The sequence below is a fragment of the Vipera berus genome, assembly GCF_964194415.1.
Source record: "Vipera berus genome assembly, chromosome: 1".
Lineage (NCBI taxonomy): Eukaryota > Metazoa > Chordata > Lepidosauria > Squamata > Viperidae > Vipera > Vipera berus.
The window spans coordinates 43161129-43182942 of NC_138202.1; the positions used below are offsets into that span (position 1 = coordinate 43161129).

At 38.3% G+C, this 21814-nt stretch overlaps 1 protein-coding gene across 2 annotated transcripts in view; it reads left to right on the forward strand.

Annotated features, from left to right (window-relative positions):
- The window catches only part of CCDC88C (coiled-coil domain containing 88C), a 110839-nt gene that overhangs the window by 9515 nt on the left and 79510 nt on the right, over nucleotides 1–21814 (forward strand). For both annotated transcript variants that reach the window (XM_081331167.1, XM_081331168.1), the window contains exon 3: nucleotides 13455–13563. In XM_081331167.1, the coding sequence (XP_081187293.1) occupies nucleotides 13455–13563 (109 nt within the window). The remainder of the gene's footprint in view (nucleotides 1–13454; nucleotides 13564–21814) is intronic.

Consider the following 21814-nt stretch of genomic DNA (forward strand, 5'->3'; position numbering starts at 1 on the left):
CCGCAAAGCCGGAAAGATTGGGGAACTCTGTCCTACGGTATCTGTAGATTAGCAGTCCCGAATTTCCTGACAGCCATATTATTTTTTCCAAATGTTTTCCTAATCTCAGTACAAATTAAATTATATTACCCTTCAAAGGTACGGCATGTGCTGTGTTAAACATGTTTCAGCCAGGATCCTTACGTCTGAGTCGATTTGACTTAATAGTTTGAATTTCAATAATAACAGTTTGAAACCCATGTGAACCTGTATTAGGAATGCAGTAATGGCCTATTGTTAATGGCCCAGTCCTGTTCCCTGTTTTTGTGCAATGATGTGTCTTCAGGAGGTATACATTACAGTGCAATCAATACCACTTTACCAAAACAGCATTGTGCTACTCTTGATGTTTGTAATGACAGGAACTAGCTTTGCTTCCTTTTCTGATTGCTGTAGGTTTATTCTTGTTTGCACTCTTCATTTAAAATAGTATTTCATGTCTTATCTGTGTTTTCTTTGGTCTTGGCTGAAAATTAATACCCAGACTGTAACTCCCCCAATCTTTTTCTTGCTTTTCCTCTGTCCAAAAGTTATATTCATAGCATGGGGCCTGTTATCTGGAGGACCACCCATCTCTGTTTCTGTCTACTCAGTACAACTAGATAGACATGCCAAGTCTCCTCAAATGTTGCTATGTTGTGGGACTAAGGAAGCACAGCTTCTTTGTTGCTACTCCAATCTTCTGGAACAGCATCACCATCCCCCCTACTCTCTTGGTTCCAGAAGGCTCTTAAGACCTGGCTCTGTTTCCAAGTCTGGGATAAGTGTCCTTGTGGAGCCGTCTCTTTGTTGCTTTTGTTATTTTTAGGGTTTATAGGAGCTCCATGGTGAAGAAAAGATTGGGAACCTCTGCTTTAAGCAACTTTAATTGCATACTATAATAGTATGATATGAGCTGCAAGGTGGCCTAGTGTGAAGAACTCACCTTCCACCCAGAAGAAGGTTGAGAATTCAATCCTAGGTAGCAGTTGATGTTTCTCTCCTAAGGCACAAAGAAAAAAAAATATCTTCTGCAAACTCTGGCGTTAGGAAGGGCATCTGGCCAGCAAACACTCATCTCCATCTGATTACAGATTGTAAAAAGGGAATGGTTTTTTTAAATTGTACAGTTTGATGTAAACTGTCCAGAATGGGTGGCCATAACAAATTTATTAATAATATAATCCAGTAAAAAAAGTTTCAAATTACTGATGACAGCTTTGTGCTTCTTGATTTATTGCTCTTTAGAACGTACAGAGACTCTCATAAGCTCCAGGCTGGGGCTGCTGGGATTTTGAGTCCAACAGTATCTCACTGTCTAGCCAAGTATTTCTACTAGTACTTAGCATATGGACCCCACCTATACTGATATAATTGTGCTTGTCAGATACATTAACATTTTTTGCCTATGCCAGATAACAGTATTATATAAAGTGACATGAAATTTATCACATATTGGTTCATTGCATTTATTTTTGCTAAAGGTTCAAAGTTTACATAGAGGTTCCTCCTAATTAATCTTAATTACCTTACCTCAATCTGGCTGAGTGTTACTAGTCAAAGATGATCCAGTGATCACTATAGTGAAATGGGAAATTTGAATATGAATTTCCTCAATCTTAAGTCAGCACCCGAGCCACTGCAGTATGCTAATGGTATATTAATGTACATACATTAATGTACATACATTCAGCTGGCTTATTAAAAGAGTTGGTCTTCTTTAAATCCTCCACTTTCAAAATAGTCTGTATAGAATAGGTTTGAGAGCCAGTAAAGTATGGCTGTTTTTCTACTGATCTCTTTGTGTTGTCTACAAGAATGGGTTGGAAAAAGCTTGTTAGAGCTTTAAGCTGAACAAGCAGTTCTTACTGTCTCAGAGACAGTACAACTACGGTGGTACAAAACTGCTCAACCCAGAATAAAAAGCTGCAGATAAATTGATACTGTAAGATAATCTTCTAGCCCTCCAGTGTTTCAGAGTCATCTGTATTATAAATAAATAAATAAATAAATAAATAAATAATAAATAAATAAATAAACCTTTATTGTCAAAGTACACACAGTGACAACAAACCCTCCATCCTACCACACCATGTGAACCAACTACACCACACACCGGTCTCCCAAGTCAATTATGATAGTATCAGTTCTTAATCTTTTATAAATAGTTCCTAGGTGGTGAGCTGAAAAACTTAAAACTCCTTTATTGTTTCCAAAGAAGAGGATTGTTAAACTCTTTGAATAATAAGTTATTTTGTTTATCATCAGGAATCCCTACCTTTCGGAACTTTTTTAAGAGTCTTATTATAATCAATAATTATTGACTTATTGGAAAATACCCATGAACTTAAGCTACATGCAAGATGGTTAATTCTCAGTTTGCACTATGAAGTAGTTGAGACAGGGTCATGTGCTCTTACTGTTTCATGGGTTACTCAGAGAACAACATGGCTATCAATTTTTTCAAGGTTTAACAGAAGATCAGTTGTGTGCAATGAATAAATGTGCTGCTAGAGATAGTTGTGTGGGTTCCATAAAACAGTGACAACTGGAGCTAAATGACTAAGATGTACAACTTCTAAATAATGCTGAATCAAAAATGTTCTGAGGTTACCAGTTGTCTTAACATCAAATGAAAGGTGGATGCTTTCAACTTTTATGATGCCACAGGTTAATACTGATTAACTCTAGGTTCTGTTCTTAAGTTCACACAGGACTTTAATGGAAGCTAGTAGACCCTGCATGGGCCTGTTTGAAATAAATGCTAGCTTTTTATTCTTATATTACATCTTGAGTGCTTGTTTGAGCAGAAAGACTTGATGTAATAGTAAATTTTAGAAACAGAAACTTTATTTGCAGAAAATGCTTACTTTCTGCTTTTCAAGCACAGCTGGAACAAGGGTACTAAAATATATCCACAGATGATTCATCGTACAAAGAATTCCTTGAAATATATATGCACTTGGTTACAAGCTTATCTAATTATGCAATGAGTTCTAAGAAATTGTAAATTGAAGGCAATTGGGGTTTGCTTGGCTGGCTGGGGAATTCTGGGAGTTGAAGTCAATCCATCTTCAAGTTGCCAAGGTTGACAAACACTGAGATATCTTATTAACTTACCTATTGATACGTCAGTGTTAATGCTTTAATATAGAGGTCCCCAACCTCTGGGCCGTGGCCTGTTCAAAACCGGGTCACGGAAGCAGCGGGCACACATTTCCTCTCTTCCCCCCACCAGTCTGCAAAACTGGAAAGGTTGGAGACCGTTGCTTTAATACAAACATTAGACATATTTGTCTTTTTAGAGTATTTTGTACTATGATATTATTAGGAGCAATAAAAATTAGCTATCGGAAATAATTTATTATGAGAGGAATATATCAGGAGAAGCAGAACCGTTTATATTGGCTCCTTATTCGGTCCTGTGCTATTGTGTTGCATTCTCGCTCCCTCACCTCAGTACAGTCAACCATCTGAGTCTGTTTAATAGCCAGCAGAACCCACAGATGCACACTGGAAAATAATGAATGATTCTTTGAAGGATGCTGTCTCCTAGTTAAGATTTTTATTTTATTATTTTATTTTATTATTATTTTATTTTTATTCTTTAAATAACTTTTCCTGACATGATGCAAAACACAAATTCCTAATCCTGAGGATTTAGGTTGAACTGTATTTATTTACTGAGAGTTTTGACAGTTTGAATTAGGGTGGTGCATATTTTGAAAAGGGACGCGGTGGCTCAGTGGGTTAAGACACTGAGCTTGTCGATCAGAAGGTCAGCTGTTTGTCAAATCCCGAGTGCCGCGTAACAGAGTGAGCGCCTGTTACTCGTCCCAGCTTCTGCCAACCTAGCAGTTCGAAAGCACGTAAAAAATGCAAGTAGAAAAATAGGGACCACTACGGTGGGAAGGCAACAGCGTTTCGTGCACCTTTGGCGTCTAGTCATGCTGGCCACATGACCACGGAGACGTCCTCGGACAAGCGCTGGCCCCTAGAGTCAGAAACGACTAGCACGCATGTGCAGGGGAACCTTTACCTTTTTACCTTTATATTTTGAAAATGATTGGGAAGAAAAATGGTGACAAGCAACAGCGAGAAAGCAGAACTATTTAATTCGTTTTTTGCATCTGTCTTTACACAAAGGGAAAAAACAGGCCTACCTACCAAAACCAGTGCCATAAAAAACAGAATAGAAACGCAAGTTAAGATAGGCAAGAAAATGGTAAGTGAGCACCTGTCCAGCCTAGACGAGTTCAAATCACCAGGACCAGATGGATTACAACCCAAAATTCTCAAGGAACTTGCAGACGTGATCTCAGAACCACTGAACTGTATTTTTCAAAGATCCTGGAGCACTGGGGAACTACCAGAGGACTGGAAGAGAGCTAATGTAGTTCCCATCTTCAAAAAAGGGGGAAAAAATTGATCCAGGAAACTACAGACCTATCAGCCTGACCTCAATACCTGGGAAGATTCTGGAAAAGATAAACAACAAATCAGCGAACACCTTGATGCAAACAAAGTCATCACTAAAAGTCAACATGGGTTTGTCAAAAACAGATCATGCCAGACAAATCTTATTGCATTCTTTGACCAAGTGACAAAATTAGTGGACCAGAGGAATGCTGTAGATATAATTTACTTAGACTTCAGTAAGGCATTTGATAAAGTAGATCACAATCTACTACTTGATAAGATAGAAAAATGTGGGTTAAATAGCATCACCACCAGATGGATTCGTAGCTGGCTGACAGCCTGTACTCAGCGTGTCGTCCTCAATGGAACTGCATCTACATGGAAGGAAGTGTGTAGTGAGGTGCCACAGGGCTCTGTTCTGGGCTCTGTGCTCTTCAACATCTTCATTAACGATTTGGATGAGGGGATAGATGGGGAACTCATCAAATTTGCAGACGACACCAAGCTGGCAGGAATAGCCAATACTCCAGAAGATAGGTTTAAAATGCAGGAGGTTCTGGACAGACCCGAACACTGGGTGCTATCTAAAAAATGAAATTCAATGGTGAAAAAAGTAAGGTTCTACATTTAGGCAGGAAAAATCAAGTGCACAGGTATAATATCGGTGGTACCTTGCTCAATAGTAGTAACTGTGAGAGGGATCTCGGAGTCCTAGTAGACAGTCACTTCAATATGAGCCAGCAGTGTGCTGCAGCTGCCAAAAAAGCCAACACAGTGCTAGGCTGCATTAACAGAGGGATAGAATCAAGATCAAGTGAAGTACTAATACCACTTTACAATGCTTTGGTAAGGCCACACCTGCAATACTGCATCCAGTTTTGGTCACCACGATGTAAAAAAGATGTTGAGACTCTAGAAAGGGTACAAAGAAGAGCAACAAAGATGATTGGGGGACTGGAGGCTAAAACATATAGGGAACGGTTGCTGGAATTGGGTATGTGTAGTTTAACGAAGAGAAGGGTGAGGGGTGACATGATAGCAGTGTTCCAATATCTCAGGGGCTGCCACAAAGAAGAGGAAGTCAAGCTATTCTCCAAAGCACCTGAAAGCAGGACAAGAAGCTACGGATGGAAACTAGTCAAGGAGAAAAGCAACCTAGAACTAAGGAGAAACTTCCTCACAGTTAGAACAATTAACCAGTGGAACAACCTGCCTCCAGAAGTGGTGAATGCTCCAAAACTGGAAGTTTTTAACAAGAGACTGGACAGCCATTTGCTTGAAATGGTATAGGGTTTCCTGCCTGAGCAGGGGGTTGGACTAGATTACCTCCAAGGTCCCTTCCAACAACAACAACTACTACTACTACTTCTACTACTACTACTACTACTTCTACTTCTTCTTCTTCTTCTTCTTCTTCTTCTTCTTCTTCTTCTTCTTATTATTATTATTATTATTATTATTATTATTATTATTATTATTGCCTCTGAATTCATAGGTGTGCTATACTGATTATAGCAAGCGCTTTTTTCACCTTCTGGAGGGAGGGAGAGACTGAGCTGCTTTTAAAAAGTTGTCTCCTTAATGAATTTGCATCTTTAATGTAGCTCTTGGAAACCGCATTGAATTTTTTTTAGCTTGCACAAATTTCATATTGGATGCTTTTAATAGTAGCACTGATGTGCACACTTGTGCTTTCAAATTTCAGACGACTGCTTCTCGGTCATGTTAGAAGTATTCATAATCTCAGCCAAAATGTTGGAAACTCATACTCCAATTAGGAGGAATGTCTGTAGCCTAAAATTTTAATTGTGTTAACATTCTGAAAAGCCTGGATGCAGAATGCTCACTTGAATCTCACTCCACATATATCTTTTTATTACATTCTTTGTTAATGATAGTCTTTCTTAATTTGAAAAAATGCTAAATAGCTTTCTTAGATATAATTTATTGATAATAGAATTAACAGAAAAAATAGATTAAACTTGTATATCTTGAAATAGAAAGGCACACTGTTGGTGTAATACAAGTAATATAAACAAAAATTAATCATAATGATAGTGTGTTCTTGCTTGTTACCATCATTCCACATCAAGAGAATATATGACTTGGTAATTGTTTAGAGTCAGTTTAATTGCAGAGGCATAGACTTCTGATTAGTAATTCAGTACAGATATTATTCGCCATCCCTTTCCAAGGTTTTCTGCCTGTTCTTTTCTTGCAAAGTTCAGCCCAGACAGGAGCTGTTGCTTTAGAGCAGGGGTCTTCAAACTTGGCCCTTTTATGACTTGTGGACTTCCACTCCCAGAATTCCTCAGCCAGCGTGCCTGGCTGAGGAATTCTGGGAGTGGAAGTCCACAAGTCATAAAAGGGCCAAGTTTGAAGACCCCTGCTCGATAAGCTAGAGCCATACACAGACTTGGGAGAAGGTGCTTCAGAGCTTGCAAGAATGCTAACCGTGACACATTTCTCTATCTTTTAAAACATCTTCTGTACTGTGAATTATTTCCAAAGTGCTATACATCCCAGTAGATGTCACATAGAATTTTCTAGAAACGCTACCATTTGGCAACATATAAAGTAACTTGGAACACTTTAAGTTTGATGCAATAGTGTCACTGCACATTTTTTCCAGTTCATCCGGAAAGTTCATTTCTAATTCTACATCTCTTTCTGCTCTGCACCTGTGTTATTATCTTATCATGTAACCATAGTGAATCCAGCTATGTCCAGCTATGTTATGGTTTTAGACTGTTTTGTACAGTTTCTCAGTTACTTCTTTACTTTTCTCTTCTGCCTGATGGGAGAATGTAGTCAGTTTAGGTCTTTTTTTAAATCCCATTTATATCCCGCCCTTCTCCGAAGACTCAGGGCGGCTTACAATCTAAGCACAAACCAATGTGCTTAGCAATAGCCTTCATTCTATGTATATGCCTGCTTATTAGGGCTTTCGCCCGCCCCCCCAAGTGGCATTATTACAAAGTCAGCTTAATTGCCCCCAACAATCTGGGTCCTCATTTTACCTACCTCGGAAGGATGGAAGGCTGAGTCAACCTTGAGCCTGGTGGGATGCGAACCTGCACTAATTGCAGGCAGCTGGTGTTACTTAAGGAGGCATTAGCCCACTGCTCCACCAAGGCTTTTGTTTTCTCATTAAAAGTTTTACAATAGAATATGCCTCGGATTTTCTTTCTTTGATATTCACCATGCAAATGAACCACGGTCCATCCTCCTCTGGTCGGAATGTTAATTATTCCACGACAAATAGCTGAAATAAAAATCAAATTGAAGTCCTTTTTTAATTACAATGGTATATAGTAAAATTTACTAAAGCTAGCACTAATGGCAGAATTTCAGGTCGTCCTTGACTTATAACAATTCACTTAGTGTCCATTCAAATTTACAATGGCACTAACACAAGTGACTTATAACCAATCCTCATTCTTACAACCATTAGCAGCATCTGCTTGGTCATGTGGTCAACTTACTTGGCAACTGGCATGTGTTGATGGCAGTTGCAGAGTCCCTGGTCATGTGATCAACATTTGTGACCAGCTCGAGAGGCTTCTGACAAGCAAAGTCAGTGTGGGAATCTGGATTTGTTTAATAACCACATGAATTACTAAACAACTATGGCAAAAGAGAGGGTAAAATTTGTAACAACTACTTTACTCAGCAATGGAAAATCCCAGTTGTGGTTGTAAGTCAGAGACTACCTACATAATCTTTCAAACTCTCTGGGGGAGGGGATTTTTTGATTTAGTAACTTCTGAATTTTATGTTAAAATATTTGAAAAGGGCAAGAACGTAATAGTGGTCCCGCAAGCTGCTCAAGGTAGGAGAGAGTAATGATTTAATGGTCATAAGTTAATTTTTGTAGCTCAAACAACAGGACCAGTGATTCATTAAATGAAATGTATGTGGGAATTCAAAATATTAAAATATTGCTAGATCCTTGATTTATATTGTAACTGGTTAGTTTTATCATCTTGAATAAAAAGAAACATTTAAAACATGAAGCTATTAGCAATATGTACAATTAATCGGCTTAGGAACAGAATAATCTGGAGAATTCTAGAAGGTTGCTTCTCCTTCTAGGTCGGGGTCCCCAACTCCCGTTCCATTGACCGGTACCTGTCTGAGGCCTGTTGGGAATCAAGCCATGCATCCGGCAGACGAACAAGCAAAGTTCATCTGCGCATGCGCGGGATCTAGATTGTGCCCACGAAACTACCCCACCCGGTTCGTGGGAGAACATTTTTCTTTTGAAACCCGGTCTCTGGAGCCAGCAAAGTTGGGAATCTCTGCTCTAGGCCTTGCTGTTCTAGGGGCTCTTCAAAGTGTTTCAGGGTGTACTGGCTTCCAGAACATTTCAAATTACTTGTGGTTTGGAAGTTTTACTTTTAGAAGTGCCAAACTGGCATCAGAATTGCAAGGTCTGGCAGGATGCAGTTAACATAGTCAAAGGCACGGGTATCAAACTTGCCATGTCACATGATGTGTTGTGATGTATCATGTCACTTTTTGCATTGCCAGCAATGGGATGGGTGCGGCTTCAGTATGATGAAACTGGCCCATGGGCCAGCAGTTTGACAAAGGCAACAGAAATAACAGGGTATTCCATTTACCGATCAATGAATTTTGTATTGTAAGTCTATGACTTAAGCTTCAGTCCATGGGTGTCCAGCCTTTTGGCTTGCTTGGGCCGCATTGGGCAAAGAGGAATTGTCTTGGCCCACATATAAAATATATAGTTAATGTATAAAAATCGCATAATAGTGTTAATAGTTTTTGATCTTATGGGACTGCATTACTAGCTGTCCAGGGCCTCATGCAGCCAGTGGGCTCCTGGTTGGACATGGCTGCTTTATATGAAATCACCTCCAATTTCTCCTCCCCTTGCACCTCTGTTGAAAGACTCTGATTGTAGTCCAAAGTTTACTTGGTTGCATTTGTAAGTATGATGTATTTATGAATCTCTAACATAAGTGGTTCATGCTATCAAGGACATTTCTGCCCTTCCCCCCCCCCCCCGCCTTCTTTGTGAGCTTCAGAAGAAATCAAGAGATATTAAGTCTTTAACTTAAAAAAAGAGGATTTATAGGAATTCAACAGTGTCCTGTGGCTTTCCTAGCTACTTTTTCTAAAAAGAGTACTGTAGCTATCAATTTGCTTTACTTTTCCAGCAACTTTTCCAGCCTTGGGGGCCACCAGTAATACAGATGGAAGAAAGGTTGTGATATTTACAAAAGACCGATACGGTGCTATGAAGAGATTTAATGTCACACTTGACTTCTGTTTATTTTTCCTCCATGTCCCTGCCCCTGCTGCTGTTATTAAAATATGCTTAATGCCTTGAGAGTGCGAGCAGCCCAGCACCTGCTAATACTTAACAGATTTAGCAGCTGTTCTGAGACAGCTTTGCAGTAATCCATAGAGGTTTCTTCAAACATCTGCTAGAAGGACCCTGCCAGCAGCTGCATTTTTGACCAACAGGAGAAAAGCAGGGAAGACATGAACCACAAATAACTCTATCTGATTGCCAAATTGGTGAATATGTGCAGCCTTAAAATAGTCCACCTTAGATCTGATCAGGAAGGAAGGGAACAGGAAGGAAAATGTTTTGCTCCAGTTTGTCTGGGGTGGGGGGCATGACAGATGTGAAGTTTTATGTGGAGAGGAGCTGGAAAGGGTGAAGCCTCAAGCACTCAAGTTCCAGTTGTGGGTGCCTCCCCCTCCTTTCCAAAACAGGTCCTGGCCAGCCCCCTCCCCTGTGCTTGTACAATGCCTACGTTGGGCTTGCTTTCTGCCAGTTCCATCTGCCACAGCCATTGCCTCCAGGCCCTGTTGGGGCAGGTCAAGGGGCAACTGCACCGGTCCTACCAGAATAGATGAAATGGACGAGCTCCAGGTCCTTTCCCTTAAACATTGGCATTTTGTGGGCCCTCAGAAAATACCTTCTCTATGGGATATCCCCTCCATCCTCTCCCTGGAGGACTAACAGGCCCCCACCCTTTTAATTTTTAGGAGAGTACTTCAAATGATATTCTTTTTTAGGTTTTAGGAACAGGAGTGTTTCTCAGACTTGTCAACTTTAAAATATACGGACTTCAACTCATACTTCAACTCATCCTGGCTGGAGGTTTCTGGGAATTGAAGTCCAGACATCTTCAAGTTGGCAACTGAAACAGGGGTAGGAGAGAATGTTCATTTTCTCTGGGAGGTATGGCTATATTGCCAGACTTTTTCTTTTTCTTTTCTTTTGTTATTGATTTTTGGCTTTTATTTTGTATTATATTCTTGATTGTAAGCAACCCAGAGTTTAAGTTGAGTAGTTACGCAAAGGTTTTAAATAAAATCATATGGTAGAATATGAAACGCAAATATTATTATAATGTTATTTTTATGAAGAGAAGGGCCCATCAAAGCAAAAGTGTCAACAAAAGTCATAACCCGTCTCTTGATTGTGTGGTGCAGTTCCTTCCTACAGCTTTAGCCTATTCCACCTGGGTATGGAGCCATACTTTTCACCCTAAAGCTATAGGGGGGAGGAGGAGGAGGAGGAGGAGTGGTATTGTGGGCAGGACGCAGCTCGAGTTGAGATAATGCCAGGTGGTGCAAAATTTTCCATGGGCCTCATGTTTGAGAATGCTGATATTAATGAGTGGCAGACCCTTGCTTTTTGGAGCAGAGAAGCAAACCCCAGAATTTGGGATGGAATCAATCCACTCTTTCTATTGACTTGTTAATAGAAAAGAGATGAGATAGCCTTCCTTCGCTGCCAGACTGCCCTGAATGCTACTTTTCCTTTTGTATCTAATGCTTTCCTAGCTGATATAACAGTATGAGAGGAGTCTTTCTCCCTTTTTTCAAAGATTGGTTGTTTTCGTTTGGTGGATGATAAAAGAAATGACAGGTTTAGAAACTGCTCTTTGTTCCATACCTTACATTGCCCACAACACCACTGTTCTTCGATTTCACTGTCGGATACGGCAGTCCTTTTGGATAGAATTTAATAAGTTGAGGTCTCTGAGAGAAAAGAGGAATTGCAAATTTTGGGTTGACAGTCAATTTTGCTGCTTCATGGCCAAGCTGTATCTTTTGCAGTGAAGCTCCTTCAACAATCTAGAATCCAGAGTTTTAAGTAGAATCTTTTTCAGACATCTTTTGAAAGCCTGAGGCATCTGCTTTTCCCATCTCTTCCTACAAGTCTTTAAATTATTATTTTGCATTTGATTTCTGTCATGTAGATGAATTGCATTAAATGTCTCTTAATTACAGCTTTCCTTTTGTTAGTGAATAGCTGCCTTCCTCGCTTGTCTGCATACTTAATGCCTCCTGTTAAGGCAGTGGCCTGAGGCAGGGCAGGAAAAAAAATTTCTGCTGCCAGCTCTGGGCAGGTCTCCATCCTCACCATTCATGTAGCTACCATGGTTGCAACAGCATTTCTTTCTCCATCATCATGGAAATTGTCTGTGAATTATATGTGCTTAGCTTGCTCATATTTGTCCAAGGCTAAACTTTTATAGAGTTCATAAATATTTTTTGTAAATTAGCAACTAAATTACTAACTTGAATTTCATATACTTTAGTCAGTAGACTTGGTGAAAGGATTATAACAAGAAAGTCTGTGATTAAGTAAATGTTTTGAATTTACATCCCATCTTCTCTCAGATTACAATAATGGAACAGGTTGGAATGAGAGAAATTACTGACCCAAAGTCATTCAGTGAATTTTGTAGCTGAGGATTTGAACTTGGGCCTTCACAATCATAGTCTAGCATTCTAACTATTGAATGAAAGTTCCAAATAAGTTAGAAAAAGTGGTTTAACTTAAACCAAGCATTATTCAAAGTGAATATCTGCCATTATTATACAAATTGCTCTTAAGCTTTATTACTTAACTACTATTGTGATTAGGTTTTGTGCATTGTAAATATAATTAGCTAGATATAATGATGTCACTTTGCCTGATCTACATGCTGATATAGTGGGGTGATCGAGGACAATGTTTTTCAACTTTGGCCACTTTCAGATGGCCAACACCTAGAACTTTGGGAGTTAAAGTCCACCCATCTTAAAGTGGTCAAGTTTGAGAAACACGGATCTAAGAACTTATATTCAGACTGTAGGTGTGAACTAGCTGTTCAGTGATTTCGAAAAGTGGACAATAAGCACCACTATTGCTTGTTAAGTGGTTACTAGTTTGATTATTTTAAAAAATCACATCTTTTCATCTGCAGACTATCATTAATGTTGATCTAGACAATGTTACCCAACCCTGAAAAATCCAGATGTGTAGCCTTGAAGTCCATACATCTCAAACTCAACAAAGGTTAAGAAATACTGGTCTAGACAAAAGCTGGAGCCTAATGTGAATGATATATGAGCCAATATACATAAAGGGTGCATAATTAATTATACAACTTGTATGATTTATAGTGCGCAGATGGGAAATGGAATTTTACAAGATAGACCCTCAGTGAAAATTCGGTCTATGTAGTGAAACAAGTACATGGGGAAGAAGATTGGGGCAGCCTTGTGAGTTTAGAAACCATTAAAAGTTGAGCCTGTTTTAGTATTTGACCTGGGAATGCCAGGACTGTAGATTAATTTGGGAAGTAGTACAAATACTATGTACACAGTGAAACTACCACATTGAGAAAAAGACTAGACTATACTAACATTTGTGAACTATCATCATTCAGTGCCTCCTACATTGATACTTTTCAGCAATAACAGACACTTGGAGAGCACGGGAGTTATATTGTAGCATATTTAAGGTTGGATATCCAAGTTCTCCAGTTGCATGTGTGCAATAGTTAGATGAAGTGGATAAGGCCCATGGGTCTTACCTCCTTAACTATAACCCTATCACTTCATTCTGTGAACTTTCCTAGAAGATTTGAGCATCAGGTTAGAGTGAAGAAGTTTAAGCCAGGAAATGTTTTAATAATATTTTAATCTGTTTAATTTTCAAATTGGTGTAACTGTTCTAAATCCTAATCTTTTTCTTATAGAGATCCACGCCCAACAAACCAGCGCTTCAATGAGCATGTCAACAATGATGCAAACCTACGAATTCAAAACCTCACTATTTTGGTCAGGAACATCAAAACCTATTATCAGGTATATGCATATACAAGTATTTATCTTCAATACCACCTTCCAGAAAAATATTATAAAACATTTTTTAGAAAGAAAGACCAGAGAAAAGCTGTGTTTGCTGAAATTTTCAATTAATGTTCTGATCCTTGAAACATACTTAGGAAAAATACTGAGTCCTGTAAAATTATACACATTTGCTTCTACCATGGGAATGATTTCAGGTAGATAATGTCCACTGACTAATTTTAGAAAATAATACAGAATAATAAAGCCAATAATAAAGCCAGTCTGGAAACATTGACGTTTTGGCTTACTAAAGTCCAAGAATGGTCTATCAGAGCATCCATTGTTGAGCAAGAAAGTAATTATTTCCTTTGTTTTCTTAGTTAAGTCATAATGTGAATTGCATTTAGACTGAAAGACTACATGGGAAATCACATATCAGTAGCAGATTAAGAATGTGAATGTAAGGTTTCTTGTATGTTTTTAGATTGTGTAACTGGTCCAGTTGAGCTATAGACACAGTTTCAGGCTAAATTTACATAATGAATAATGTCAGTCTTTTTCTGTAAAACTCATGTGAAGTTATATATAATTGACAACTATTAATATTTTTAAAAAATGTTAAAACCTAATGTCAAGTCTAAAATAAAACCTACATAACTAATGCCTCTGTATGGAGGTGGTATTGGCAGTTTAAAGTTAAATAAAGTATCATAATGACATATAATTAACTAGAGCAAATCACTGTCCTTATCTAACATTCACTGTTCACCTGGATGAGCACATCTAGAACTGGAGAATTATTTTATGGTTGAACAGTCTTAAGTTCATACCACTCAAATTATCCAGCAGTGTATATTTTAGTTTCAGACTGATCAGGAGATTAATTGCTATAGCACAGTCTACCATTATTTTTGATATCCAAAAATAACCCACATTAGTTTTATGCTACTTTACTTGTAATTAATATGCACATGCTTAATTTTAAATCTGACTGACATTCTCTAATTTTGGATTCTAAGTAAGGCTTGTGTTTGGATGGGAAACTGTAAGATAGGAGTAGAAGCTGAAAAAAATACAAAAGAAGGCAGTAGCAAGCCACTTTTGTACTGTTATCTAGAAATCTCCATGGATATTTTCAGACATTCACCCAAAGTTAAACATGAATCAAAGATGTCTTTGCTTTTTTTCATTTAATTCACATATCTGGGGATGTAGTTCTGTAGCCAGCTAACTTGAAGCTTCCATATTCTGAATTTCCAATACATTTTGACAAACTATTTTATTTTATAGCTTTGAATATCATACTCTGCCCAAATAATAAAAAATGCAGTTGCAGTCTTCTTTGTTCATGAAGAAAATATTAGTATGTCTGGGTACCTTTAGAATTGTATGCTGATGTTTCATCTTGTTATTCCTTTTTTTCAGTAACGTTACCCTTTGTTAAAACTCTGTGTCAGCCTCAGGGTCAGCTTATATTCTGCAGAAGAATAGTTAATCAAGAAAGGCAATATGTGCTAAACTCAAAAGTATTAAAATGTGTATTTTCTTGCCTTGTAAAATTTCTATTGATTTCTTCATCAGTAAAAAATCATAATTAAAACAATATAAGTTGAATATAGTGCTTGAAAATATAATTGCAGGAATGCTTTTAAAACTTTTAAAGCAGTTGATCAGAGCTGATAATAAATAATACTATATATAGTAACTGATAGGTTGAAGAGTTAATTTTTAAGTACACATGGCAATAGTAGATGAATTTTAATTATATGGAGAACTCGTATTGTACAGTCTCTGGGAACAAGCCTATTCTTCATTGGTAGTTTACATTTATTATAAGTGTTCCCATAATGCAGCAGTTGTTGGTCAGCTGACATATCTTTTGGAAACTCCTGGTTGTTTGGACTTTAAGTGTAAATTAATTCTGGCCACAGAATTCTGTCTCTCTGAAAAGATCACATGTGTTTTCTTGTTTCTGCCATACAGTAATTGAGAAAACAGAAATAAGAATGGAGTGATTTAATTTATTTCTGGATCATGAATGCTTTGTATTTATTCCCTGAGCTATGCAGAAAAGCAAAATTGAACAATGGGAACAATGATAATGTGGACCAAATTGGTTAAGGAACAGCAATCCTGCAGTCAAGATTATTATTCTGCACTCAAGGATGCTATCAAAGTAATGTATCATGGAGATTCCGCTGCACTATTTCTGACCAATACTACCGAAATTTTGACTTTTATCTCAAGGTCAACTGAGTTCCAGCATCTTGCCAGTTCCAGGCTGCTGCTGCCCTAATTTTTACAATCTCATAAATCTAGTAGTTGTAAAGTGAATAGAAAAATCTTTACTTTGTAATAGCTGGAGGCCCAATAGCAAGATTGGGCATGTTTTTCTTTCTTTACATTCCCTATCTGTCTCCAAATGTTTAATTATATTACTGCTTTGTCAGGCTGGTGCCTTTCTCTCTGAAATGGCTTTTTGTTTTCTCAGGCATTATCCAAAGCAAATATTTTAGCCCCCCCCCCTTTTTTTTTAAGCAAAGGGAAGATATGGGACATTTTTCAAATTCTGCATCCAGTTTTGTTTCTTGAAAAAAATATATAACATTTTTCACTACATGTAAAATAATTGTGCCATTTGCTGCTTTCTTAAGCAAATATTCTTTAACTTTTTCTGGGATCTTTAGTCTTGTTTCTAGGAGCCTTGGTGGAGCAGTGGGCTAATGCCTCCTTAAGTAACACCAGCTGCCTGCAATTAGTGCAGGTTCGCATCCCACCAGGCTCAAGGTTGACTCAGCCTTCCATCCTTCCGAGGTAGGTAAAATGAGGACCCAGATTGTTGGGGGCAATTAAGCTGACTTTGTAATAATGCCACTTGTGGGGTGTGTGAAAGCCCTAATAAGCAGGCATATACATAGAATGAAGGCTACTGCTAAGCTTATAAGCCGCCCTGAGTCTTCGGAGAAGGGCGGGATATAAATGGAATTAAAAAAAAAAAAAGAAAACTCAGAATTTTTTTAAAAAATACGTTTTATTAATTTTTTTTACTAGCTAGAGGTGAACCGGTTACTATGTGAAAATGTGCTTGATTTAAATTGAAGAATAGAAATAGTTTTGGGAGTTCTTAATCAATAGAAGTAAGCTATGTTACTTCCTCAAGGGAAGTTTTCACCTGCAATGTATTTGAATGGTGGTGTTTTTCCTGTGTCTGATTTATTGCTCAGTTGGGCAAAGAAAATGAGACCTTTCTAACTTGTGTTGTTCTGTAGTAGGTGAAATTTAAAAGTAGTAATTTGGAACAGCCTCTTTATATTTTAACCCCTTTAAGAGAACAGTTTTAGTTTTCCTAATATGTTAACATCCAGAGTGATAGAAGGTAAAGGTAAAGGTCCCCCTGCACATGCGTGCTAGTCATTTCCGACTCTAGGGGCCGGTGCTCATCTCCGTTTCAAAGCCGAAGAGCCAGCACTTGTCCGAGGACGTCTCCATGGTCATTTGGCTGGCAGGACTAGATGCCAAAGGCACACGGAACACTGTTACCTTCCCACCGTAGTGGTCCCTATTTTTTTACTTGCATTTTTACGTGCTTTCGAACTGCTAGGTTGGAAGAAGCTGGGACGAGTAACAGGCGCTCACTCTGTTACGGGGCACTTGGGATTCGACCCGCCAAACTGCTGACCTTCTGATCAACAAGCTCAGCGTCCTAACCCACTGAGCCACCGCGTCCCAGAGTGATAGAATGCCCATATTTAATATTTTTCAGTATGTATGCATTTAAAAAACACCAGCATGGCTATGAAATTAAGTAACTCCTTAATTGTAAAATTTTGGATCAGAAATAGTACACCTTAAGGCAGTGGGTGGCAATGCCTGGCTGAAGAATTCTGGGAGTTGAAGTCCACAAGTCATAAAAGGGCCAAGTTTGAAGACCCCTGCCTTAAGGTTACCAGATCTGTGCTGACGTAATACAGGTATCCCCTAAATGGCAGCCAAAAATTCAGAGAATCCCCTTTGCTACCATCTAGTGGTTGTCAAGAATTTGGAAGCTTTAATGTATAGGTCTACAATACATAGAAATTTGGAGCCGTATTCATCACTAACTGGAAAATTCTGGTTCTGATTATTATATGCTATTAATAACATGGCAGGGATTTATAGAGAACAAGGTTATACTTGACTTAACAACCATTTGTATAATGACCATTTGAAGTTACAACAGCACGGAAAAAAAGAGATTTATGACTGTTTTTGACACTAATGACCATTGTGGAAATCCCTGTGGTCACATGATTAAAATTCAGATGCTTGGCAACTGCCATGTATTTATGATGGTTGTGGTGTCCGGGGCCATGTGATCACCTTTTGCACGTTCTGACAAGCGAAGTTAGTAAGGAAGGCAGATTCATCTAACGACCTTGTTGCTAACTTAACAACTTCAGCGATTCACTTAATAACTCTGGCAAGAAAGATTGCAAAATGAGGCAAAATTCACTTAACAAATGTCTTGCTTAGCAAGATATTATGGGGCCAGTTGTGGTCATAAGTCAAGGACTGCCTGTAGACGATACCCCCTAAGCTAGCTGTCAGTTCTTAGCTGTGTTAGATAGATGGATGTGGATGGGCTTTAGTTTTTGCCTCAACCAATAAAATGACCTGGGCCATCTCTGGCTGGCACCGTTTACCCCATCTGTTGCCTGATTTACAATAAATGAAAAACAGATAAAAACACAATATTTTGAATGAAAGGCCATCTTGAATGTTAGATAGCTGCCCCGAAATTTGGAGTGAAAACCAGGGTTTATTGAACCCTAGACATGGTTGAGATAGGTTAAACTGTTCACACTCAATCTTCCTTTAATCTGGTTTAATAAGGAATGTATTCTGCCAGCCAAAACTCTCTTTTTGTGGTGTTGTTCCTGTCTGTCAAACTTAATAAACATGAGCTAACACAAATTAATTGCATTGAACTACAAGAACAAGATAAAAGCAAACCATTTAGACACATCTATACATAAAACAAATACTGTACAGGATTACATGGAGGATTGCATTTGAGATAGGATGCAGTTTATAGTTTGTATTTAACAAGAGACTCTCATTTGATTAGAAAGGGAAAAGGTCAGTTTGGGGTTAATTCTTTGCTTATTTGGAACAGCTGCATTGTAAAATATCAAAGGCTCTATTCCCCTGGGAACTACAAATAGCCATGATTAGAAAGTGAAACCAGGTGAATCTTTCTAGGAATCTGTTCCCTTAGGGAAAAGTAGCACATTTTGCCCATTCCAAGTTCATGAAATGTTTTATACACCTCATAACAATCATTCTAAGAGTTAAGATTGACATGGTTTTGGATTAAGCGAAAGTACTCCTCTCTGTGTTACTACACTACGCTGGCTGTTGGGCCATAATTAGATGTTAGTTTGGTCTGGGAATTCAACTTGACAGCAAGGTCCTGTTATTTCTGTTCTTATCACCAGCCAGAGGCCAAGGACAAGAAGGGACCATAGTCCATGAAGGTCCATCACTAAGGAGCTTCAGTTCAACACCCAGAGAATAGCAGGTGGTAGGGCAAGAATAGGTTCATTATCTGCACCTGAGCAACTTTCAGCAGCAGCTTTCCGTATTTTTAAGAGCTTTTTATAGGTCTGATTCTGCAGAGGCAGGCATGAACCAATCACAGACTTTTTAAAATTTTGTATACTTCAAATATAACCTCTATGGCAGGGGTGTCAAACTAAATTTCATTGAGGGCCGCATCAGCATTGCAGTTGCCCTCGGGGCCGGGTGGGTATGGCCAGGGTGGGCGTGGCCTACTGGGTGGGCATGGCTAGAGTGCGTATGGCCTACTGGGTGGGCGTGGCCAGCTCTACATTGTTCGCATCAAGGATGCCTATGGGGGTCTGGGCAGGAGTGGGACAGATCTGAGGGTCTCTGGCAAAAGGAGGGTCTCTGGGCCAGGGCCAAGGCAGTGGGGGCTGTTCCCTCACTGTTTCCAGGATGGCTTCACGGGCCACATGAAACCACTTCGCGGGCCGGATCTGGGCCCCGGGCCTTGTGTTTGACATGTCTGCTCTATAGTGTGTTTCCAAGGAAATAGTGTCTGGCATTGGAATAAGCAAAATCAAAAACCATTTTATTCCTTTTATGTTTTCTGTCTCTAAAAACATAGTCCCTGGCATTGGAGATCATGATAAAAGAAAAGATTAAAAAGTACTTTTAAACGCTATGTTCCATACACTCAAAATTCTGGGAGGAGAGCCATATAAATCTATGATAGTCAAACAATATTATTTCTGACCAGCAAATTTTATTTGAAGTTATAAGTTTTCATGAGATACAGTACACTTTGTTAGAGGTATATACTGGCCTGACTGATGTAGGTAGGTTAAATTGAACTAGATGAATAACTATTTTTCATGATGTAAGTAACTTTCATTTCCATATAACAAATTGGGCAGAATGCCCTTATATACATGCCCCTGTATACAGCTATCCTAGCTTCTTTTAATATTCATTCTTTGCGATGCACAATTATTTATCTTTCTGCCAACATTTCTCTATTTCTGCATCTTTGCTGAACCATTGTACTGTCTTTAGTAAATATTTTACCATTCTGTGTTTTTTCCTGTTTGACTTGTAATCAGTTACTTCATTTTTTTTCTGTCAAGCAGCTAGCTTGGTCTTCAGTGGATTAATTTTTACATCCATTCACCTTGTTGTATCTCTTGTATCTTTCAGATTAGAATTCTGCTTAATATTTTCCCAGAAACAGAGTAATGCCTCTGTAATTTTTGCAGGGATCACATTCTACCAATCATCAAACACAGATCATAGTCCTCATACACAAAATAAATGTGTCTCTACACTTGCAGCCTTACCATTTGCAACACTCTCACACCATTTTAGTTCATTATTTGATGTCACTATCACATGCTAATCTTAAAATATTATTTCCAATGTTTCCAGTATTCAGTTTCATGTCAGGATTAGCATGAGTTAGTGATGTCCAAATTTGTTTAATCACTTTTATTTTTATTTCCATTCACACTGCTAGGAGCCTGTTGATTAGCCCTATTCATCTAATTCAAAAGTAGTGTTTTACGTCGCTCAAAAAATCCTTTGTATTTTCTCTTCTGATTTACCACAACAATTACAATTGATCAGAACTATGTAATTCAATCCTTCTGGACAGTGATAAATTGGTATTAGTATTTCTCTCATAATATAAAGTGTAATTTATTGCATTTTCTGAAGGTTGTATTACTGACGATTTTGAAGATGAAAAGAGGCCATACTTTTGTAGTATTTGAATATAGTAAATTGTAATCCAGTAATATTTTATTGTGTGCCCAAAGATGTATATGTCTAACAATTTCGAGATGGGTATAGAGTTTTCCTCCCAAGTATAGGGGGTTTCATGTCTGGCTAGGCAACCATTAGATAAGAGCAAAAAGCTACCAAAACTCTGACACTATCATAGGATTACCATGATTTTTGCATTACAGATATGTTAAATCTACTGAAGTATGAATAGGGAATGATGGAAAAATGATCATAATATAAATGGTATAGGAGAGATGGTATAAATATGAGAGATATGTAGCTCCTGGCACAAGAGAAGTACAGCTCCGCTGCTTCCTTCTAGAGACTTCTTGTTCTATTTCAAGATTATTGATCAATCATTTAAGAATTACAGGATGGGCTACAGCTTTTATGTATACAATGAGTTCAATAGCAGATAATTTATTTCTTTTGAATAAGTAAAAGCCACAACAGATTTCAGGCTTTCACCTAAAAGAATCATGATTTGTGGCTAAGGCTTTATCTAAAAGGTTCATGCCTATTCTTCTGGCTTTTGGAAGCAGAAGGCAAAGCTGATAGGATATACAGACAAAAGACTTTATATTCAAGTTGATTGGTGATTTTGAGTTGGGCAGTTCTTTGATTGTGGAGCTGTTAGATGGGGATTTTTTTTAAACAGACTGTGTTTCCTGGATTGTTTTGAATAATGTTGCTGAATATATGCTGTTTTTCAGGAATTTTTATCAGTTTAGAGGAGGGGTGTCCAATCTTAGCAACATTAAGACTTTTGGACTTCAACTCCCAGAATTCCCAACCCGGCCATCATCTACCATCATCATTGCCAGAGGACCCAGATTGTTGGGGGCAATTAAGCTGACTTTGTAATAATGTCGCTTGGGGGGGGGTGTATGAAAGCCCTAATAAGCAGGCATATACATAGAATGAAGCTAAAACTCAAATACTT